The sequence below is a fragment of the Notolepis coatsorum genome (genome assembly GCF_963971535.1).
Source record: "Notolepis coatsorum genome assembly, contig: SCAFFOLD_58, whole genome shotgun sequence".
NCBI lineage: Eukaryota > Metazoa > Chordata > Actinopteri > Aulopiformes > Paralepididae > Notolepis > Notolepis coatsorum.
The window spans coordinates 980,305-1,003,896 of record NW_028173062.1 but is presented as its reverse complement, the minus strand read 5'-3'; the positions used below and the strand labels follow the sequence as shown (position 1 = coordinate 1,003,896).

Sequence of the window (23,592 nt, the reverse complement as noted above, 5' to 3'; positions counted from 1 at the left end):
TACCCATTCACACACACAGAGGACCGAGAGAACATCAACAAACACACATCTGATAGTTCCTCCAGAGAGATACCGTACTACTACAGAGAGAGAACATATCAACCACTAGAGCAGCAAAAATGACCATGTGTTTAAAGTTAGAATATGTAAAGCCGTCATATTCTTTACTCTCTAGGTAAATGAGCCCTGTGCACCTTTGTTTTAATGGTGTGATGTGGGTTGGAGTTTAGTAACTTATTACAGTGTGAATGTGTCCAGACCTCTCTATAGAGTCTGAGGTGATGGTTGGAGTTTAGTATCTTATTACAGTGTGAATGTGTCCAGACCTCTCTATAGAGTCTGAGGTGTGTGTTGGAGTTTAGTAACTTATTACAGTGTGAACGTGTCCAGACCTCTCTATAGAGTCTGAGGTGTGTTGGAGTTTAGTAACTTATTACAGTGTGAATGTGTCCAGACCTCTCTATAGAGTCTGAGCTGTGTGTTGGAGTTTAGTAACTTATTACAGTGTGAATGTGTCCAGACCTCTCTATAGAGTCTGAGGTGTGTTGGAGTTTAGTAACTTATTACAGTGTGAATGTGTCCAGACCTCTCTATAGAGTCTGAGGTGTGTTGGAGTTTAGTAACTTATTACAGTGTGAATGTGTCCAGACCTCTCTATAGAGTCTGAGGTGAGGGTTGGAGTTTAGTAACTTATTACAGTGTGAATGTGTCCAGACCTCTCTATAGAGTCTGAGGTGTGTTGGAGTTTAGTAACTTATTACAGTGTGAATGTGTCCAGACCTCTCTATAGAGTCTGAGGTGTGTGTTGGAGTTTAGTAACTTATTACAGTGTGAACGTGTCCCAGACCTCTCTATAGAGTCTGAGGTGATGGTTGGAGTTTAGTAACTTATTACAGTGTGAATGTGTCCAGACCTCTCTATAGAGTCTGAGGTGTGGGTTGGAGTTTAGTAACTTATTACAGTGTGAACGTGTCCAGACCTCTCTATAGAGTCTGAGGTGATGGTTGGAGTTTAGTAACGTATTACAGTGTGAATGTGTCCAGACCTCTCTATAGAGTCTGAGGTGTGTGTGGAGTTTAGTAACTTATTACAGTGTGAACGTGTCCAGACCTCTCTATAGAGTCTGAGGTGTGTTGGAGTTTAGTAACTTATTACAGTGTGAATGTGTCCAGACCTCTCTATAGAGTCTGAGGTGTGTGTTGGAGTTTAGTAACTTATTACAGTGTGAATGTGTCCAGACCTCTCTATAGAGTCTGAGGTGTGTGTTGGAGTTTAGTAACTTATTACAGTGTGAATGTGTCCAGACCTCTCTATAGAGTCTGAGGTGTGTTGGAGTTTAGTAACTTATTACAGTGTGAATGTGTCCAGACCTCTCTATAGAGTCTGAGGTGTGTTGGAGTTTAGTAACTTATTACAGTGTGAACGTGTCCAGACCTCTCTATAGAGTCTGAGGTGTGTTGGAGTTTAGTAACTTATTACAGTGTGAACGTGTCCAGACCTCTCTATAGAGTCTGAGGTGTGTTGGAGTTTAGTAACTTATTACAGTGTGAACGTGTCCAGACCTCTCTATAGAGTCTGAGGTGTGTTGGAGTTTAGTAACTTATTACAGTGTGAACGTGTCCAGACCTCTCTATAGAGTCTGAGGTGTGTTGGAGTTTAGTAACTTATTACAGTGTGAATGTGTCCAGACCTCTCTATAGAGTCTGAGGTGTGTTGGAGTTTAGTATCTTACTACAGTGTGAATGTGTCCAGACCTCTCTATAGAGTCTGAGGTGTGTGTTGGAGTTTAGTAACTTATTACAGTGTGAATGTGTCCAGACCTCTCTATAGAGTCTGAGGTGTGTTGGAGTTTAGTAACTTATTACAGTGTGAATGTGTCCAGACCTCTCTATAGAGTCTGAGGTGTGTTGGAGTTTAGTAACTTATTACAGTGTGAATGTGTCCAGACCTCTCTATAGAGTCTGAGGTGTGTTGGAGTTTAGTAACTTATTACAGTGTGAACGTGTCCAGACCTCTCTATAGAGTCTGAGGTGTGTGTTGGAGTTTAGTAACTTATTACAGTGTGAACGTATCCAGACCTCTCTATAGAGTCTGAGGTGATGGTTGGAGTTTAGTAACTTATTACAGTGTGAATGTGTCCAGACCTCTCTATAGAGTCTGAGGTGTGTTGGAGTTTAGTAACTTATTACAGTGTGAATGTGTCCAGACCTCTCTATAGAGTCTGAGGTGTGTTGGAGTTTAGTAACTTATTACAGTGTGAATGTGTCCAGACCTCTCTATAGAGTCTGAGGTGTGTTGGAGTTTAGTATCTTATTACAGTGTGAATGTGTCCAGACCTCTCTATAGAGGCTGAGGTGAGGGTTGGAGTTTAGTAACTTATTACAGTGTGAACGTGTCCAGACCTCTCTATAGAGTCTGAGGTGTGTTGGAGTTTAGTAACTTATTACAGTGTGAATGTGTCCAGACCTCTCTATAGAGTCTGAGGTGTGTTGGAGTTTAGTAACTTATTACAGTGTGAATGTGTCCAGACCTCTCTATAGAGTCTGAGGTGTGTGTTGGAGTTTAGTAACTTATTACAGTGTGAACGTGTCCAGACCTCTCTATAGAGTCTGAGGTGTGTTGGAGTTTAGTAACTTATTACAGTGTGAATGTGTCCAGACCTCTCTATAGAGTCTGAGGTGTGTTGGAGTTTAGTAACTTATTACAGTGTGAACGTGTCCAGACCTCTCTATAGAGTCTGAGGTGTGTTGGAGTTTAGTAACTTATTACAGTGTGAACGTGTCCAGACCTCTCTATAGAGTGAGGTGTGTGTTGGAGTTTAGTAACTTATTACAGTGTGAACGTGTCCAGACCTCTCTATAGAGTCTGAGGTGTGTTGGAGTTTAGTAACTTATTACAGTGTGAACGTGTCCAGACCTCTCTATAGAGTCTGAGGTGAGGGTTGGAGTTTAGTAACTTATTACAGTGTGAATGTGTCCAGACCTCTCTATAGAGTCTGAGGTGTGTGTTGGAGTTTAGTAACTTATTACAGTGTGAACGTGTCCAGACCTCTCTATAGAGTCTGAGGTGAGGGTTGGAGTTTAGTAACTTATTACAGTGTGAACGTGTCCAGACCTCTCTATAGAGTCTGAGGTGTGTTGGAGTTTAGTAACTTATTACAGTGTGAATGTGTCCAGACCTCTCTATAGAGTCTGAGGTGTGGGTTGGAGTTTAGTAACTTATTACAGTGTGAATGTGTCCAGACCTCTCTATAGAGTCTGAGGTGTGTGTTGGAGTTTAGTAACTTATTACAGTGTGAATGTGTCCAGACCTCTCTATAGAGTCTGAGGTGTGTTGGAGTTTAGTAACTTATTACAGTGTGAACGTGTCCAGACCTCTCTATAGAGTCTGAGGTGTGGCCAACAGTAGCAGCAACTCCTCCCCCTATCCCCACTCAACTCCTCCCCCTATCCCCCACTCAACTCCTCCCTCTATCCCCCACTCAACTCCTCCCCTATCCCACACTCAACTCCTCCCTCTATCCCCACTCAACTCCTCCCTCTATCCCCCACTCAACTCCTCCCTCTATCCCCCACTCAACCCCTCCCTCTATCCCCACTCAACTCCTCCCTCTATCTCCACTCAACTCCTCCCTCTATCCCCACTCAACTCCTCCCTCTATCCCCACTCAACTCCTCCCTCTATCCCCACTCAACTCCTCCCCTATCCCCACTCAACTCCTCCCTCTATCTCCACTCAACTCCTCCCTCTATCCCCACTCAACTCCTCCCTCTATCCCCACTCAACTCCTCCCCCTATCCCCCACTCAACTCCTCCCCCTATCCCCCACTCAACTCCTCCCTCTATCCCCACTCAACCCCCCCTCTATCTCCTCTCAACTCCTCCCTCTATCCCCACTCAACTCCTCCCTCTATCCCCACTCAACCCCCCCCCTCTATCTCCACTCAACTCCTCCCTATATCCCCACTCAACCCCTCCCCCTATCCCCACTCAACTCCTCCCTCTATCCCCCACTCAACTCCTCCCCCTATCCCCACTCACTCCTCCCTCTATCTCCACTCAACTCCTCCCTCTATCCCCACTCAACCCCCCCCTCTATCTCCGCTCAACTCCTCCCCCCATCCCCACTCACTCCTCCCTCTATCTCCACTCAACCCATCCCTCATCCCCACTCAACTCCTCCCCTATCCCCCACTCAACTCCCCCCCATCCCCACTCAACTCCTCCCTCTATCTCCACTCAACCCATCCCTCTACCCCACTCAACCCTCCCTCTATCCCCACTCAACTCTCCCCCTATCCCCACTCAACTCCTCCCTCTATCCCCACCAACCCACCCTCTATCCCCACTCAACACCACCCTCAAACCCCCAACACAACCCCCCATCCCCACTCAACACCACCCCACCCCCACTCAACTCCACCCACTAGCTCCACTCAACTCCTCCCCCCTAACCCCCACTCAACTCCTCCCAACCATCCCCACTCAACTCCTCCCCCCATCCCCACTCAACTCACCCTCTAACACCACTCAACTCCTCCCCCTATCCCCACCAACACCACCCCATATCCCCACTCAACTCCTCCCTCTATCCCCCACTCAACCCCACCCTCAACCCCCACTCAACCCCACCCTCAATCACCACCAACACCCCCACTATCCCACCAAACACCTCCCCTATCACCACTCAACCCTCCCCTATCCCCCACTCAACTCCTCCCCCTATCCCCACTAAACACCTCCCCCTATCCCCCACTCAACACCTCCACCCAATCCCCCACCAACACATCCCACCCCACACAACTCCTCCCCCAATCACCCCACTCAACTCCCCCTCATCCCACTCAACTCCTCCCCTAACCCCACCAACACCCACCCCAACCCCACTCAACCCCCCCATCCCCACTCAACCCTCCCACTATCCCCACTCAACACCTCCCTCAACCCCACCAACTCCCCCAACCCCACTCAACTCCACCCCCTAACCCCCACTCAACCCCTCCCCCTATCCCCACTCAACACCTCCCCATCCCCCACTCAACCCCACCCTCTATCCCCACTCAACTCCTCCCCTATCCCCACTCAACTCCTCCCTCTATCCCCACTCAACTCCTCCCCCTATCCCCACTCAACTCCTCCCTCTATCCCCCACTCAACCCTCCCTCTAACCCCCACTCAACTCCTCCCCCATCCCCACTCAACACCTCCCCCTATCCCATCAACTCCTCCCTCAACCCCCACTCAACTCCTCCCTCTACCCCACACACACTCCTCCCCTATCACCACTCAACTCCTCCCTCTATCCCCCACTCAACTCCTCCCTCATCCCCACTAACTCCTCCCTCTATCCCCACTCAACTCCTCCCCCTATCCCCCACTCAACTCCTCCCTCTATCCCCACTAACTCCTCCCTCTATCCCCACTCACTCCCCCCATCCCCACTCAACTCATCCCCCTATCCCACTCAACTCCTCCCCCTACCCCCACTCAACTCCTCCCTCTATCCCCACTCAACTCCTCCCTCTATCCCCACTCAACTCCTCCCTCTATCCCCACTCAACTCCTCCCCTATCCCACTCAACTCCACCCCCTATCCCCACTCAACTCCTCCCTCTATCCCCCACTCAACTCCTCCCCCTATCCCACTCAACTCCCCCTACCCCACTCAACTCCTCCCTCTATCTCCCACTCAACCCCCCCATCCCCACTCAACTCATCCCCCTATCCCCACTCAACTCCTCCCCCTACTCCACTCAACCCTCCCTCTATCCCCACTCAACTCCTCCCCTATCCCCACTCAACTCCTCCCCCTATCCCCACTCAACTCCTCCCCCTATCCCCACTCAACTCCTCCCCCTATCCCCCACTCAACTCCTCCCCCTATCCCCACTCAACTCACCCTCTATCCCCACTCAACTCCCTCTATCCCACTCAACTCCTCCCTATCCCCACTCAACTCCTCCCCCTATCCCCACTCACTCCTCCCCTTATCCCCACTCAACTCCTCCCTCTATCCCCACTCAACCCTCCTCCAATCCCCACTCAACACCTCCCCATCCCCACTCAACTCCCCCTATCCCCACTCAACTCCTCCCACTATCCCCACTCAACCCTCCCTCTATCCCCACTCAACTCCTCCCCCTATCCCCACTCAACTCCTCCCCATCCTCCACTCAACTCCTCCCCTATCCCCCCACTCAACTCCTCCTCCTCCCTCTATCCCCACTCAACACCTCCCCTATCCCACTCAACTCCTCCTCTATCCCACTCAACTCCTCCCCTATCCCCACTCAACTCCTCCCCTATCCCCCACTCACTCCTCCCTCTATCCCCACTCAACCCCTCCCTCTACCCCACTCAACTCCCCCCCTATCCCCACTCAACTCCTCCCCCTATCCTCCACTCAACTCCTCCCTCTATCCCCCCACTCAACTCTCCCTCTATCCCCACTCAACTCCTCCCTCTATCCCCACTCAACTCCTCCCTCTATCCCACTCAACTCCTCCCCCTATCCTCCACTCAACTCCTCCCTCTATCCCCCCACTCAACTCCTCCCTCTATCACCACTCAACTCCTCCCCCTATCCCCACTCAACTCCTCCCTATATCCCCACTCAACTCCTCCTCTATCCCCACTCAACTCCTCCCTCTATCCCCACTCAACTCCTCCCTCTATCCCCACTCAACTCCTCCCCCTATCTCCACTCAACTCCTCCCCCTTATCCCCACTCAACTCCTCCCTCTATCCCCCACTCAACTCCTCCCTCTATCCCCACTCAACCTCCCTCTATCCCCACACAACTCCTCCCTCTATCCCCACGCAACCCTCCCTCTATCCCCACTCAACTCCTCCTCTATCCCCACTAACTCCTCCCCCTATCCCCACTCAACTCCTCCCTCTATCCCCACTCAACTCCTCCCTCTATCCCCACTCAACTCCTCCCTCTATCCCCACTCAACTCCTCCCTCTATCACCACTCAACTCCTCCCTCTATCCCCACTCAACTCCTCCCCCTATCCCCACTCACTCCTCCCCCTATCCCACTCAACTCCTCCCCCTATCCCCACTCAACTCCTCCCTCTATCCCCACTCAACTCCTCCCTCTATCACCCCACTCAACTCCTCCCTCTATCCCCACTTAACTCCTCCCCCTATCTCCACTCAACTCCTCCCCCTATCCCCACTCAACTCCTCCCTCTATCCCCACTTAACTCCTCCCCCTATCCCCACTCAACTCCTCCCTCTATCCCCACTCAACTCCTCCCCCTATCCCCACTCAACTCCTCCCCCTATCCCCACTCAACTCCTCCCTCTATCCCCGACTCAACTCCTCCCCCTATCCCCACTCAACTCCTCCCCCTATCCCCACTCAACTCCTCCCCCTATCCCCACTCAACTCCTCCCCCTATCCCCACTCAACTCCTCCCTCTATCCCCACTTAACTCCTCCCTCTATCCCCCACTCAACTCCTCCCTCTATCCCCACTTAACTCATCCCCCCATCCCCACTCAACTCCTCCCCCTATCCCCACTCAACTCCTCCCCCTATCCCCACTCAACTCCTCCCCCTATCCCCACTCAACTCCTCCCTCTATCCCCACTCAACTCCTCCCCCTATCCCCACTCAACTCCTCCCCCTATCCCCACTCAACTCCTCCCCCTATCCCCACTCAACTCCTCCCCCTATCCCCACTCAACTCCTCCCCCTATCCCCACTCAACTCCTCCCCTATCCCCACTCAACTCCTCCCTCTATCCCCACTCAACTCCTCCCTCTATCCCCACTCAACTCCTCCCTCTATCTACAGGTTTCAGTTTGACAGGTGTTAGCTACAGTGGACTGTCCCTGGTGATTGCAGCTTACCTCCTGGGCAGCACACTCCAGCTTCTTCCTGGCCTCCTGGAGGGAGAACTGAGGAGTGGAGAAACAAGGGAAGAATCCCACATTAGAGCCCTATCATGCCCTGTAGTGGGGGGGGGGGCAGACAACTGGGGGGATAAAAGCTTAAAAAAAGGACAACAAATTATACTCACATTACACCACCTTATTACAAATATGTGTCATGAGAGGAGGGGGAGGAGGGGGTGATGAGGGGACTGTGTGTCATGAGAGGAGGGGGGGAGGGGGTGAGGAGGAGGGGGTGAGGAGGGGGGTGATGAGGGGACTGTGTGTCATGAGAGGAGGGGGGGGGGGGGTGAGGGAGGAGGGGGTGAGGAGGGGGGGGAGGAGGGGGACTGTGTGTCATGAGAGGAGGGGGGGGAGGGGGTGAGGAGGAGGGGGGTGATGAGGGGGGAGGAGGGGACTGTGTGTCATGAGAGGAGGGGGGGGGGTGATGAGGAGGGAGGGGGGAGGAGGGGTGAGGAGGAGGGAGGGGGGAGGAGGGGTGAGGAGGAGGGAGGGGGGGTGAGGAGGAGGGAGGGGTTGGATCTTTTGGGTGGCAGGCCAGGAGAGAAGACGTTCCTTCCTATTGGCCCTCCCTGCTGCTAATCAAGCACCACATGCATACATGTTACATAATATATATTACAGCACTCATAATATACACTAGGGCTGCACCATCCTTGCTAAAATGTGAATCACGATTTTTCTCCCTAAGAATTGAGATCACGATTCGCTCACACGATTCTTATTTTTTCAAAATAAACATTTATTGCATAATATATCACAGTTTTTGCATGTGTATTTTACCGCCTGGTGCCCTCTAGTGGGCATTCGCGGCAAGAGCTGGGACGTGAACCCACGTCTGTAAACAGTGAAACTACTTCCGGGTCGGCGTGACGTGTTGCCATCTAGTTTAACATTCAAGTGGTTTGGCGTCTTAATCTGCATTTAGAAGTTGTAACCTAAGTAACTGGGTGATTTGTATATTTACTGTTTAATCTTCAGAGGGAAATGTAGTATTTGTGACGAGACCAGCTTGTGGGCTGGTCAGTAAACACAACTTAACGCTCCGTCAGAAGTGTTACTCTGGGCTGGTCAGTAAACACAACTTAACGCTCCGTCAGAAGTGTTACTTTGGGCTGGTCAGTAAACACAACTTAACGCTCCGTCAGAAGTGTTACTTTGGGCTGGTCAGTAAACACAACTTAACGCTCCGTCAGAAGTGTTACTCTGGGCTGGTCAGTAAACACAACTTAACGCTCCGTCAGAAGTGTTACTTTGGGCTGGTCAGTAAACACAACTTAACGCTCCGTCAGAAGTGTTACTTTGGGCTGGTCAGTAAACACAACTTAACGCTCCGTCAGAAGTGTTACTCTGGGCTGGTCAGTAAACACAACTTAACGCTCCGTCAGAAGTGTTACTTTGGGCTGGTCAGTAAACACAACTTAACGCTCCGTCAGAAGTGTTACTTTGGGCTGGTCAGTAAACACAACTTAACGCTCCGTCAGAAGTGTTACTTTGGGCTGGTCAGTAAACACAACTTAACGCTCCGTCAGAAGTGTTACTTTGGGCTGGTCAGTAAACACAACTTAACGCTCCGTCAGAAGTGTTACTTTGGGCTGGTCAGTAAACACAACTTAACGCTCCGTCAGAAGTGTTACTCTGGGCTGGTCAGTAAACACAACTTAACGCTCCGTCAGAAGTGTTACTTTGGGCTGGTCAGTAAACACAACTTAACGCTCCGTCAGAAGTGTTACTTTGGGCTGGTCAGTAAACACAACTTAACGCTCCGTCAGAAGTGTTACTTTGGGCTGGTCAGTAAACACAACTTAACGCTCCGTCAGAAGTGTTACTTTGGGCTGGTCAGTAAACACAACTTAACGCTCCGTCAGAAGTGTTACTTTGGGCTGGTCAGTAAACACAACTTAACGCTCCGTCAGAAGTGTTACTTTGGGCTGGTCAGTAAACACAACTTAACGCTCCGTCAGAAGTGTTACTTTGGGCTGGTCAGTAAACACAACTTAACGCTCCGTCAGAAGTGTTACTCTGGGCTGGTCAGTAAACACAACTTAACGCTCCGTCAGAAGTGTTACTTTGGGCTGGTCAGTAAACACAACTTAACGCTCCGTCAGAAGTGTTACTTTGGGCTGGTCAGTAAACACAACTTAACGCTCCGTCAGAAGTGTTACTTTGGGCTGGTCAGTAAACACAACTTAACGCTCCGTCAGAAGTGTTACTTTGGGCTGGTCAGTAAACACAACTTAACGCTCCGTCAGAAGTGTTACTTTGGGCTGGTCAGTAAACACAACTTAACGCTCCGTCAGAAGTGTTACTTTGGGCTGGTCAGTAAACACAACTTAACGCTCCGTCAGAAGTGTTACTTTGGGCTGGTCAGTAAACACAACTTAACGCTCCGTCAGAAGTGTTACTTTGGGCTGGTCAGTAAACACAACTTAACGCTCCGTCAGAAGTGTTACTTTGGGCTGGTCAGTAAACACAACTTAACGCTCCGTCAGAAGTGTTACTCTGGGCTGGTCAGTAAACACAACTTAACGCTCCGTCAGAAGTGTTACTTTGGGCTGGTCAGTAAACACAACTTAACGCTCCGTCAGAAGTGTTACTTTGGGCTGGTCAGTAAACACAACTTAACGCTCCGTCAGAAGTGTTACTTTGGGCTGGTCAGTAAACACAACTTAACGCTCCGTCAGAAGTGTTACTCTGGGCTGGTCAGTAAACACAACTTAACGCTCCGTCAGAAGTGTTACTTTGGGCTGGTCAGTAAACACAACTTAACGCTCCGTCAGAAGTGTTACTCTGGGCTGGTCAGTAAACACAACTTAACGCTCCGTCAGAAGTGTTACTTTGGGCTGGTCAGTAAACACAACTTAACGCTCCGTCAGAAGTGTTACTCTCGGCTGGTCAGTAAACACAACTTAACACTCCGTCAGAAGTGTTACTTTGGGCTGGTCAGTAAACACAACTTAACGCTCCGTCAGAAGTGTTACTTTGGGCTGGTCAGTAAACACAACTTAACGCTCCGTCAGAAGTGTTACTTTGGGCTGGTCAGTAAACACAACTTAACGCTCCGTCAGAAGTGTTACTTTGGGCTGGTCAGTAAACACAACTTAACGCTCCGTCAGAAGTGTTACTTTGGGCTGGTCAGTAAACACAACTTAACACTCCGTCAGAAGTGTTACTTTGGGCTGGTCAGTAAACACAACTTAACGCTCCGTCAGAAGTGTTACTTTGGGCTGGTCAGTAAACACAACTTAACGCTCCGTCAGAAGTGTTACTTTGGGCTGGTCAGTAAACACAACTTAACGCTCCGTCAGAAGTGTTACTTTGGGCTGGTCAGTAAACACAACTTAACACTCCGTCAGAAGTGTTACTCTGGGCTGGTCAGTAAACACAACTTAACGCTCCGTCAGAAGTGTTACTTTGGGCTGGTCAGTAAACACAACTTAACGCTCCGTCAGAAGTGTTACTTTGGGCTGGTCAGTAAACACAACTTAACGCTCCGTCAGAAGTGTTACTCTGGGCTGGTCAGTAAACACAACTTAACGCTCCGTCAGAAGTGTTACTTTGGGCTGGTCAGTAAACACAACTTAACGCTCCGTCAGAAGTGTTACTCTGGGCTGGTCAGTAAACACAACTTAACACTCCGTCAGAGCCCTTTTCTTTTCTCAAGTCAAAATCTCACACCTGGCTAATAATATTACATCGGATTTATTATTTCCAAATGCTCAAAGATGCTAATGGTATGTTTTTGTAAAACAAATGTATTTTATTCCTCAGGCGTATCATTTGTATATGCAGATTTCATGTCGCTAATTATTGCCGTTTGTATTACTGTTTGTATTCCAGGTAAATAATCGACCTAACTAACCATCTATCTGCGTGACCTGTAGAGTGCTCGAGTTGTGTGTGAATGGTGCATTGAATAAATACATAAAGCTACGGTCGGAATTGTTTCCTTTAGTCCGGAAAACACAGTTGGTCGTCTGCACCCGTCCAAAGGGGAGATAATTATTTCCATAAAGAGTGTGAGTGATTAGATATGTGGACAGTTACTATAGTAACGGGGACTCATCGCATCGTGGGAATGGGGAGGTCAGCTGTGAGCGAGGAAGAGAGATGGGAGAACACTGATGTATGACGTGCATGTTGAATTAATAGCGTGTTTTGCTTTACATCGTGTAAGTGTGATTGATATCGCATCTGGGATTATTCCGAAGCAAATGAGTCAATGCGTGAATGTAGTGTGACCTGAATGCATAGGGGAATAGGAACGAGTGTTTTAATGCAACTGATCTCCATTTTGACGCAAATGCAAATACATCAGAATCGTCGTCATTTAGAAATTAGAAATCACTTTCTTTTGGTGACGTCATTGAGGGATATTTTGACAAATACAAAGAGGCCCCCAGCCTGTGTTTGTGTGGAGAGGCTTGTCCTGGGGCCCCCAGCCTGTTTGTGGCCCCCAGCGTGTGTTTGGAGCCCCCAGCGTGTGTTTGTGTGGAGAGGCTTGTCCTGGGGCCCCCAGCCTGTTTGGGGCCCCCAGCCTGTTTGTGGCCCCCAGCCTGTTTGTGGCCCCCAGTGTGTGTTTGGGGCCCCCAGCGTGTGTTTGGGGCCCCCAGCCTGTTTGTGGCCCCCAGTGTGTGTTTGGGGCCCCCAGCGTGTGTTTGGGGCCCCCAGCCTGTGTTTGGGGCCCCCAGCCTGTGTTTGGGGCCCCCAGCCTGTGTTTGGGGCCCCCAGCCTGTGTTTGGAGCCCCCAGCCTGTGTTTGTGGCCCCCAGCCTGTGTTTGGAGCCGCCAGCCTGTGTTTGGGGCCCCCAGCCTGTGTTTGGGGCCCCCAGCCTGTGTTTGTGGCCCCCAGCCTGTGTTTGGAGCCCCCAGCCTGTGTTTGGAGCCCCCAGCCTGTGTTTGGGGCCCCCAGCCTGTGTTTGGAGCCCCCAGCGTGTGTTTGGAGCCCCCAGCCTGTGTTTGGGGCCCCCAGCATGTGTTTGGGGCCCCCAGCCTGTGTTTGGGGCCCCCAGCCTGTGTTTGGAGCCCCCAGCCTGTGTTTGGGGCCCCCAGCCTGTGTTTGGAGCCCCCAGCGTGTGTTTGGAGCCCCCAGCCTGTGTTTGGGGCCCCCAGCCTGTGTTTGGGGCCCCCAGCCTGTGTTTGGGGCCCCCAGCCTGTGTTTGGAGCCCCCAGCCTGTGTTTGGGGCCCCCAGCCTGTGTTTGGGGCCCCCAGCCTGTGTTTGGGGCCCCCAGCATGTGTTTGGGGCCCCCAGCCTGTGTTTGTGTGGAGGGGCTTGTCCTGAGGAAAGGAACAGCAGAACACCACACTAGCAGCTACAGGTGTTACAGACCAGACAGAGGTCCTCAATTAACAAGTGTGTGAATGTGATGTGCTTGTTACACAAGCAATGGAGCCTGTCTCTACAGAGAGCCAGGCAGGGATCCACTGTCTCTACAGAGAGCCAGGCAGGGATCCACTGTCTCTACAGAGAGCCAGGCAGGGATCCACTGTCTCTACAGAGAGCCAGGCAGGGATCCACTGTCTCTACAGAGAGCCAGGCAGGAATCCACTGTCTCTACAGAGAGCCAGGCAGGGATCCACTGTCTCTACAGAGAGAGAGCAGGGATCCACTGTCTCTACAGAGAGCCAGACAGGGATCCACTGTCTCTACAGAGAGCCAGGCAGGAATCCACTGTCTCTACACAGAGAGAGAGCAGGAATCCACTGTCTCTACACAGAGAGAGAGCAGGGATCCACTGTCTCTACACAGAGAGAGAGCAGGAATCCACTGTCTCTACACAGAGAGAGAGCAGGAATCCACTGTCTCTACACAGAGAGAGAGCAGGGATCCACTGTCTCTACACAGAGAGAGAGCAGGAATCCACTGTCTCTACACAGAGAGAGAGCAGGAATCCACTGTCTCTACAGAGAGAGAGAGCAGGGATCCACTGTCTCTACAGAGAGAGAGAGCAGGGATCCACTGTCTCTACACAGAGAGAGAGCAGGAATCCACTGTCTCTACAGAGAGCCAGGCAGGGATCCACTGTCTCTACAGAGAGAGAGAGCAGGGATCCACTGTCTCTACACAGAGAGAGAGCAGGAATCCACTGTCTCTACAGAGAGCCAGGCAGGGATCCACTGTCTCTACAGAGAGAGAGAGCAGGAATCCACTGTCTCTACACAGAGAGAGAGCAGGGATCCACTGTCTCTACAGAGAGCCAGGCAGGGATCCACTGTCTCTACACAGAGAGAGAGCAGGGATCCACTGTCTCTACAGAGAGCCAGGCAGGGATCCACTGTCTCTACACAGAGAGAGAGCAGGGATCCACTGTCTCTACACAGAGAGAGAGCAGGAATCCACTGTCTCTACACAGAGAGAGAGCAGGGATCCACTGTCTCTACAGAGAGCCAGGCAGGGATCCACTGTCTCTACACAGAGAGAGAGCAGGAATCCACTGTCTCTACACAGAGAGCCAGGCAGGAATCCACTGTCTCTACACAGAGAGAGAGCAGGGATCCACTGTCTCTACACAGAGAGAGAGCAGGGATCCACTGTCTCTACACAGAGAGAGAGCAGGAATCCACTGTCTCTACAGAGAGCCAGGCAGGAATCCACTGTCTCTACACAGAGAGAGAGCAGGAATCCACTGTCTCTACAGAGAGCCAGGCAGGGATCCACTGTCTCTACACAGAGAGAGAGCAGGAATCCACTGTCTCTACAGAGAGCCAGGCAGGGATCCACTGTCTCTACACAGAGAGCCAGGCAGGAATCCACTGTCTCTACACAGAGAGAGAGCAGGGATCCACTGTCTCTACACAGAGAGAGAGCAGGGATCCACTGTCTCTACACAGAGAGAGAGCAGGGATCCACTGTCTCTACACAGAGAGAGAGCAGGGATCCACTGTCTCTACACAGAGAGAGAGCAGGAATCCACTGTCTCTACACAGAGAGAGAGCAGGAATCCACTGTCTCTACACAGAGAGAGAGCAGGGATCCACTGTCTCTACAGAGAGCCAGGCAGGAATCCACTGTCTCTACACAGAGAGAGAGCAGGGATCCACTGTCTCTACACAGAGAGAGAGCAGGGATCCACTGTCTCTACAGAGAGAGAGCAGGGATCCACTGTCTCTACACAGAGAGAGAGCAGGGATCCACTGTCTCTACAGAGAGCCAGGCAGGGATCCACTGTCTCTACACAGAGAGAGAGCAGGAATCCACTGTCTCTACACAGAGAGAGAGCAGGGATCCACTGTCTCTACACAGAGAGAGAGCAGGAATCCACTGTCTCTACACAGAGAGAGAGCAGGAATCCACTGTCTCTACACAGAGAGAGAGCAGGAATCCACTGTCTCTACACAGAGAGAGAGCAGGAATCCACTGTCTCTACACAGAGAGAGAGCAGGAATCCACTGTCTCTACACAGAGAGAGAGCAGGAATCCACTGTCTCTACACAGAGAGCCAGGCAGGAATCCACTGTCTCTACACAGAGAGAGAGCAGGGATCCACTGTCTCTACACAGAGAGAGAGCAGGAATCCACTGTCTCTACAGAGAGCCAGGCAGGAATCCACTGTCTCTACACAGAGAGCCAGGCAGGAATCCACTGTCTCTACACAGAGAGCCAGGCAGGAATCCACTGTCTCTACACAGAGAGAGAGCAGGAATCCACTGTCTCAGCTGCCAGGGTTCTCACTCACACCAAGCCCTGGCAGCACATCACTCCCATCCTAAAAAAGCCTGGTTTGGACCCTGAGGTGCTGGACAACTACCGGCCGATCTCCAACCTTCCTTTCCTAAGCAAAACCTTGGAAAGGGCAGTCGCCGCCCAGCTTCATCAACATCTGTCCAACCATGAGCTCTACGAACCCCTTCAGTCAGCCTACCGAGCACATCACAGCACAGAGACCGCCCTCATCAAGATCACTAATGACCTCCTCCTTGCTGCAGACTCCGGACACATCAGCCTCCTCATCCTTCTCGACCTCTCCGCGGCGTTCGACACAATATCCCACTCAGTCCTCCTCAAATGCCTCTCCGACAACCTAGGCATCACCGGTACAGCTCTGTCATGGTTTCATTCATATCTCACTAATAGATCTCAGTTTGTCAGCGTCAGCGGCTCATCCTCCCCCCCGGCCCCAGTCAACCACGGTGTCCCCCAGGGCTCTGTGCTGGGTCCCCTACTATTCACCATTTACATGCTCCCCCTCGGTCAGATTATACGTCACCACGGACTCGACTTCCACTGTTATGCTGATGATACTCAGCTCTACATCAGCACCTCACCATCCTCCCAGCTCCCCCCACAGTCTGTAGTCAACTGCCTCCACGCTATAAAAACCTGGATGGCAACCAAATTACTTAAACTCAACAGCAAAAAGACAGAGCTCATGGTTGTGGCCCCCAAGGCACTGCTCGGGAAGGTTGGAGATCTCCTCCTCCACGTTGACGGCTGTTCCATCTCCCCGTCTCTCGAAGTCCGTAACCTGGGCGTCACCCTTGACTCCACACTTTCATTTCACTCCCACATCAAATCTGTCACCAAGTCTGCCTTCTACCACCTCAGGAACATCTCCCGTCTCCGACCCTCACTCTCAGACTCTGTGGCGGAGACCCTGATCCACTCATTTGTCACCTCCCGGTTGGACTATTGTAATGGAGTCCTGTTCGGGGTACCCAGCAAAGCCCTGGACAGGCTCCAGTATGTCCAGAACTCAGCTGCCAGGGTTCTCACTCACACCAAGCCCTGGCAGCACATCACCCCCACCCTCATCCATCTCCACTGGCTTCCAGTCAGGTTCCGCATCACCTTCAAACTCCTGCTCCTCACCTACAAATCCCTCCATGCCCTCGCCCCCCGGTACCTGTCTGATCTCCTCCACCAGTACACTCCATCCCGGAACCTACGATCCTCTGATCTAGGTCTCCTCTCCATCCCTCGCACCAGGTTACGGACTTTTGGGGACAGAGCCTTCAGCGTGGCGTCCCCTACCCTCTGGAACTCTCTCCCCCCCGAAATCCGCAACGCCCCAACCCTGGACACCTTCAAATCCGCTCTAAAAACACACCTCTTCACCAAGGCTTTCCCCATCAGTTAGTTTTAGATTAAATTAGGTCCATTATCCCCTACTTTCCCTCATCCCCTCTTCCCCCTCCCCCCCTACTTTCCTTGCCCTATTTTTTGTCCTGATTGTAAAGCGACCTTGGGTTCTATGAAAGGCGCTATATAAATTTGATTTATTATTATTATTATTAGAGAGCCAGGCAGGAATCCACTGTCTCTACACAGAGAGCCAGGCAGGAATCCACTGTCTCTACACAGAGAGCCAGGCAGGAATCCACTGTCTCTACACAGAGAGCCAGGCAGGAATCCACTGTCTCTACACAGAGAGCCAGGCAGGAATCCACTGTCTCTACACAGAGAGCCAGGCAGGAATCCACTGTCTCTACACAGAGAGCCAGGCAGGAATCCACTGTCTCTACACAGAGAGAGAGCAGGAATCCACTGTCTCTACACAGAGAGAGAGCCAGGCAGGAATCCACTGTCTCTACACAGAGAGAGAGAGCAGGAATCCACTGTCTCTACTGTCACTATTCAAATACACATAAAACTAAACCATCTAAACTATTCAAATGTACCTTCATATTTTAACCGACAATAGTGTTGCACAATTTGGTGAAAGAGTGCGATTGGGATTATTGTGGACACTATTATGATTTGCGATTGCAATATAATAAATAGAACGGTGTTATGAGTCTACTCTACTTGCTCGGTTATCGAGGAAAATGCAGAGATTACTGATAGTTTTGAAATGTGTGTTTCTCAACTCAAACATACAAACATAACTACATGGCAGAAATGCAAAGAAATGTAGGATAGATAATAAACTAGATCAAATCAAAATAACGTATCGATGGCAGGAGAAAGCTACGGCCAAAACAGTGGGACCTGATTAAGCTGCACCGCCTTACAGAGATGTTGTTTCAACAAATGTATTCACAAAACTGATTACCATTCAAACATTACTCTAGACTCCTGTGACCAGTAAGTACGTATAATTACTTTCTTTAAACATTTTGTGAGCGCAGCACTGCAGATCAGGTCTGTGATGCTCCTGGCTGCACTACTGGCTGCGCTCCTGACTGCGCTCCTGGCTGCGCTACTGGCTGCGCTCCTGGCTGCGCTCCTGGCTGCGCTCCTGGCTGCACTACTGGCTGCACTCCTGGCTGCGCTACTGGCTGCGCTCCTGGCTGCGCTCCTGGCTGCACTCCTGGCTGCGCTCCTGGCTGCGCTCCTGGCTGCACTACTGGCTGCACTCCTGGCTGCACTACTGGCTGCACTACTGGCTGCACTCCTGGCTGCACTCCTGGCTGCACTCCTGGCTGCGCTCCTGGCTGCACTCCTGGCTGCGCTCCTGGCTGCACTCCTGGCTGCACTACTGGCTGCACTCCTGGCTGCACTACTGGCTGCACTACTGGCTGCGCTCCTGGCTGCGCTCCTGGCTGCACTACTGGCTGCACTCCTGGCTGCGCTCCTGGCTGCGCTCCTGGCTGCGCTCCTGGCTGCGCTCCTGGCTGCGCTCCTGGCTGCGCTCCTGGCTGCACTCCTGGCTGCGCTCCTGGCTGCACTACTGGCTGCACTACTGGCTGCGCTCCTGGCTGCACTACTGGCTGCACTACTGGCTGCACTCCTGGCTGCACTACTGGCTGCACTCCTGGCTGCACTACTGGCTGCGCTCCTGGCTGCGCTCCTGGCTGCGCTCCTGGCTGCACTCCTGGCTGCGCTCCTGGCTGCACTCCTGGCTGCGCTCCTGGCTGCGCTCCTGGCTGCACTCCTGGCTGCACTCCTGACACCCGACCATGTCAATATGCAGATTTTCTTCAAAAAACCCTGTGAGTCAGTCTGAGACAGGCTATGTATGTTCTATGTAGGCTATCTTGTTGCAAATGTAGCCCATGCTATTTTCTTGTCTAGCTGAAACATTCATTATGGACTGTGAATTGGGTGACGCTCCCTGGAAGAGTGTAATTTGTTGATGCTCCCTGGAAGAGTGTAATTTGTTGATGCTCCCCTGAGATTACGTGGTACAGCCCTGCTTGGGAGCAGCGTGTTGAAAACTGTTCCTGGCTGCAAGCATTTGATAAGCAATCAACGGAGAGACAGAATATTGGAGCAGTTGGAGAATATTAGAGAAGTGACAGAAAACGGTATACTTGAACAGAAAACTACTTGGACAGAAGATGAAATATAGAAGATAAAGAGAGGATTCCGGTGAGTCATACCGTGTTCATGCTAGCTAGCATTTCCTACTCATTGCTAATATGGAGCTACAGTGTGTAATCAAAAACCAGTCAGGATATTGGATGAAAGGATAATGTTAACACAGTGATTCTGTTCACTGACATAACAGTGCTGGAACTGGACAAGGAAGAGAGAAGAAAAGACTAGCTGACTTGAAGACCGAATTAGAGGAGAAACCATTGCCAATTGAAAGACTGATAAACAAATGGAAGAATCCTGGTGAGTTAGCAAGTCAACTCGCTAGCTAACTCAAGCTGCATATTGTTGTTTCTGAAGTTACAATGTGGTTGTTATTGTGGTTATTGAGCCATACATTGTTAGTGTTGACTGCTATGGTGCAAGGCTGTGCTATGCATGTGAAACCTGCCATAATGTGAGTTCCAGTAAATAATTGTATAGCCTAATGGTATATAATTACAGTATATGATGCTAATCTATTGATGGCCTGTACAATTCTGTGCAGATTGGTTTTTTGTTACCCCCTTCAGTGAACACGGATCTGCATCAACTGAAGTGGTCTTCTTCATTGACCTTCTCCACTCACCATCACCCAACGGTCGGCTGGTGAACTTTAACTTGGCCCCTGGTGGTAGGAACAGAATATCCGTTCCCTTTTTGTTTAATTGAGTGCACTCAAAACAGACTTTATTGGGTACCTTTTTTATTTCATTTATTATTTTCTATAAATGTGGACCATTGCATGGAAGCTATGATGTTGTAATATGTACTGAACCTGGTGAACCCCTTTAAGTTATAAAAAAGGTAAAACGTAGATCACGGTGCCTGTGTATTTTTTCTTAGAGCCAGTCTCCTTGAACCTATAGTTGATAGTTGTACCACTGCAGAAAGAACTGATAGTGTTGAATTACAGTAGGTTACATAAAGTGGCGAGCCAGCCAGGAGACTGGTAATACAAAATGGAATATTGTAACCATTATAAAATGCATGAGCAGGGCTGCCTTTTTGTCTCCAATATCGATGATAAGTATTTAGAAATTGACATTGCTAATGTCTTTAAGACACATGGAGAAGTAGTGAAATGTGTACGAGTCCCTAATGAACCAGGTAAACCTAAAGGCAGGGCTCTGGTCCAATATAAAGATGAAAGAGTAATAGCTCGTATGGATCCAGCGTTCTTCACTGAACCATTCATTTCTGATGATGCCACATGGTACATCACCACCATACAAAACGAGACAGTTCAGGAAACAGAAGAACAAGAAAACGTTGATGAACAAAAGTTTGCTGCAGCAGTAGCAGGTCTAAGCAAGACCAGTCAAATCCAGATGCTCCAAACTTATCTTTCTAAACTTCAGATGACTGATAGTGACACAGCAGGTGAAGAGACAATTGAAACTCTGGCGCCTGAGTCCCCTCAAACACCGCCATGTCTGGATGAGAGCCTCATCAACCCCCCCAGTGTTCAGAAAGTAGTTGTGGAGCATGTAATAAAAACTGAACATCAATCTTCACATGTCAGCAAAATCCGCACCTGCTCAGGAAGAACACCAAAACCCAGTGGAGAAGTTGATTATGAGACGTGGCACACTCAAGTTGAACTGTTACTCAGTGATCCTTCCAGCTCGGATACTCAGAAGGTCAGAAGGATTTTAGAGAGCTTACTGAGCCCAGCAAGTGACCTAGTCAAAAGCCTTGGTATTGACTCCTCGCCCTCACAGTATCTCAATCAGCTTGACGCAGCTTTTGGGGCAGTAGCAGATGGAGAAGAGCTATATGCAGCATTCCTGGGTGCAAATCAAAATGCCGGAGAGAAATCCTCAGATTACTTGAATCGCCTACACCTGATGCTGGAGAAAGCTGTTACTGGAGGAGGGGTGTCTGCTGAAAATTCCCAGAAGCAACTTCTCAGGCAGTTTTGTAGGGGTTGCTGGGACCAGGCCATGCTCATTGAGCTCCAGCTTGAGGAAAAGAAGGCCAATCCCCCATCCTTCCCTGAGCTACTACTGCTATTGAGGAAACAGGAGGATAGACGACAAACAAAATTCAACAGGATGAAGAAACACCTTGGGAGCAATAAAGCTATGTCACATATGCATACAGTCTATGGCCTGCCCCAATGTGAAGAGCTGGACGAGACAGAACCTGTTGCAAGCGAGAAGGAAGTGAAAAAACATCTCACAGAGACCCAAAGGCTCGCTCAGGAAGTGGCGGAGCTAAAGAAGCAGCTTGCTTTAAGAGCAGTTGGACCCCAGAATGTAAACAACCCCGGTGGCGAGAATGCGGTTAGGGGGAACTGTATGGCCTCTAATGCGACAAGCCGCAAGATGAACAGGAACACCTCCGACATGCCCCGAGCATGGTTCTGTTTTAGATGTGGAGAAGACGGCCACATTGCTGCCCAATGTTCGAACGAGCCAAACCCTGCCGCTGTACGGCAAAAGAACTTTGAACTCAGAGAAAGGCGTGAGCGGTGGAACATGCAGCACCAGGGCCAGCCCGAGTTCCCTTTAAACATGTAGTGGCCCCTGTTGTGGGGCAATCAGGAGCCATGAACCCCCCTTTATCTAGTCCCATGCAAGACTTAGAAGTTAATGTAGTTAGGGCCACAAACTATGCTCAGAATGGCCCACCCTGTAACTATAGACCCTTACCCAGTGGTCTTGTGGGGCCATGTTGCACCTTGACTGTGCTTGTTGAAGGCCTCCCATGTAAATGTCTTCTAGATACTGGATCACAGGTTAGTACAGTCTCAGAGACCTATTACTCAGAACACCTCTCATCATTCCCTGTTGAACCCATTAATGCACTACTTGAGATTACAGGCGCAGGGGGTCAGCTAGTCCCTTACATAGGCTACACCCAGGTCTTTTTAACTCTCCCTAAGAGTGTTACTGGCATAGAAGAAAATGTGTCTTCCCTAGTTCTCATTGTACCCGACTGTGACCTAAGCCGTGAGATCCCTCTGTTGATAGGGACAAATGTACTTAATAGATTGTACGAAAAAGGAGTTACCCGAGAAGGGCAGAAATTCCTACAGGGGTGTGAACTAAGTGCTGAGTGTGTCATGCTATTTCAGCACATTGCTCAGACTCACAATGAAAAAGTAGGAACAAGACCGGTGAAGTTGATTGGGCGTCACCCGGTCATCGTTCCAGCTGGACAGAAAGTGCGTGTGCTAGGAGGCGTTAGGATGGACGCATCCTCAGATCAAACCTCATGTGCAGTAGAGGCTCCAATGAACTCCCCTCTGCCCGGTGGCATCTTCGTAGTACCAACACTATTGGATGTTCCTTATCAGTCCTTCAGCAAAGTTCCTGTTCTTCTCTGCAATATGAGTGCACACGACATCACACTACACCCAAACCGTGTGATAGCAGAAATGACGGCAGCTCAGTGTGTGATACCTATGAAATCCGATGACACCCCCATCTTGTGTGGTCTTCAGATGTTTGACACAGAAACCCCCCTGAGTGACAAAGTAACATGTAGCCTAGCAGACTCTCCCATTCCAGCCGATTGGAAGAAACGCATCATGGACAAGTTGAATGCCCTACCTGAAGTGTTCGCAGTTGACGACTTAACCCATGGGCGTACCTCTGCTGTCAAACACAGGATAAGACTAAAAGATGAAACCCCCTTCAAGGAGAGGTCCCGACCAATTCATCCATGTGATAGGGAAGCTGTGAAGCAACATATTAGGGAGTTGCTGGAGGCTGGGATCATCAGAGAATCGGAGAGTCCATTTGCTTCCCCTATAGTTGTTGTGAAAAAGAAAAACGGAAAGATCCGACTATGCGTGGACTATCGAAAACTGAACCTGCACACTGTTAAAGATGCCTATGCCCTCCCCAACATCGAGGAAACCTTTTCGGCTCTTAGTGGAGCTAGATGGTTCTCTGTGATGGACCTTAAGTCAGGTTACTATCAGGTTGAAATGGCTGAAGAAGACAAACACAAGACCGCGTTCACATGCCCGCTGGGTTTTTGGGAATTTAACAGCATGCCACAGGGCATTACTAATGCACCCTCAACATTTCAGCGATTGATGGAGAAGTGCGTCGGAGACTTGCACCTGAATGAAGTCTTGGTTTTTCTGGATGACCTGATAGTCTTCTCAGATACCTTGGAGGAGCATGAAACCAGACTGATGAAGGTTTTGAACAGACTCAAGGACTACGGGCTGAAGTTGTCCCCTGACAAATGTCACTTTTTTCAGTCCTCCGTAAGATACCTGGGCCACATTGTAGACGCTAGCGGTGTCCATACTGATCCCGAAAAGATCTCAGCCTTAAAAGACTGGCCAATGCCCACCAATCGCAAAGAGCTTAAGTGCTTTTTGGGATTTGCGGGGTACTACCGCCATTTCGTGCAAGGCTACTCAAAGATAGCAAAGCCATTGAATGCCCTCACAGCTGGCTACGTGGCTCCAAGGAAAAGAGGGAAAGA

General features: G+C 50.3%; 1 protein-coding gene across 1 annotated transcript in view; it reads right to left on the bottom strand.

Annotated features, from left to right (window-relative positions):
• The window catches only part of npm1b (nucleophosmin 1b), a gene marked incomplete at its 3' end in the record, with an annotated part of 130,627 nt that overhangs the window by 3,902 nt on the left and 103,133 nt on the right, over positions 1-23,592 (bottom strand). The window contains exon 9 of the mRNA XM_084338893.1: positions 7,863-7,910. Within this exon, the coding sequence (XP_084195019.1) occupies positions 7,863-7,910 (48 nt within the window). The remainder of the gene's footprint in view (positions 1-7,862; positions 7,911-23,592) is intronic.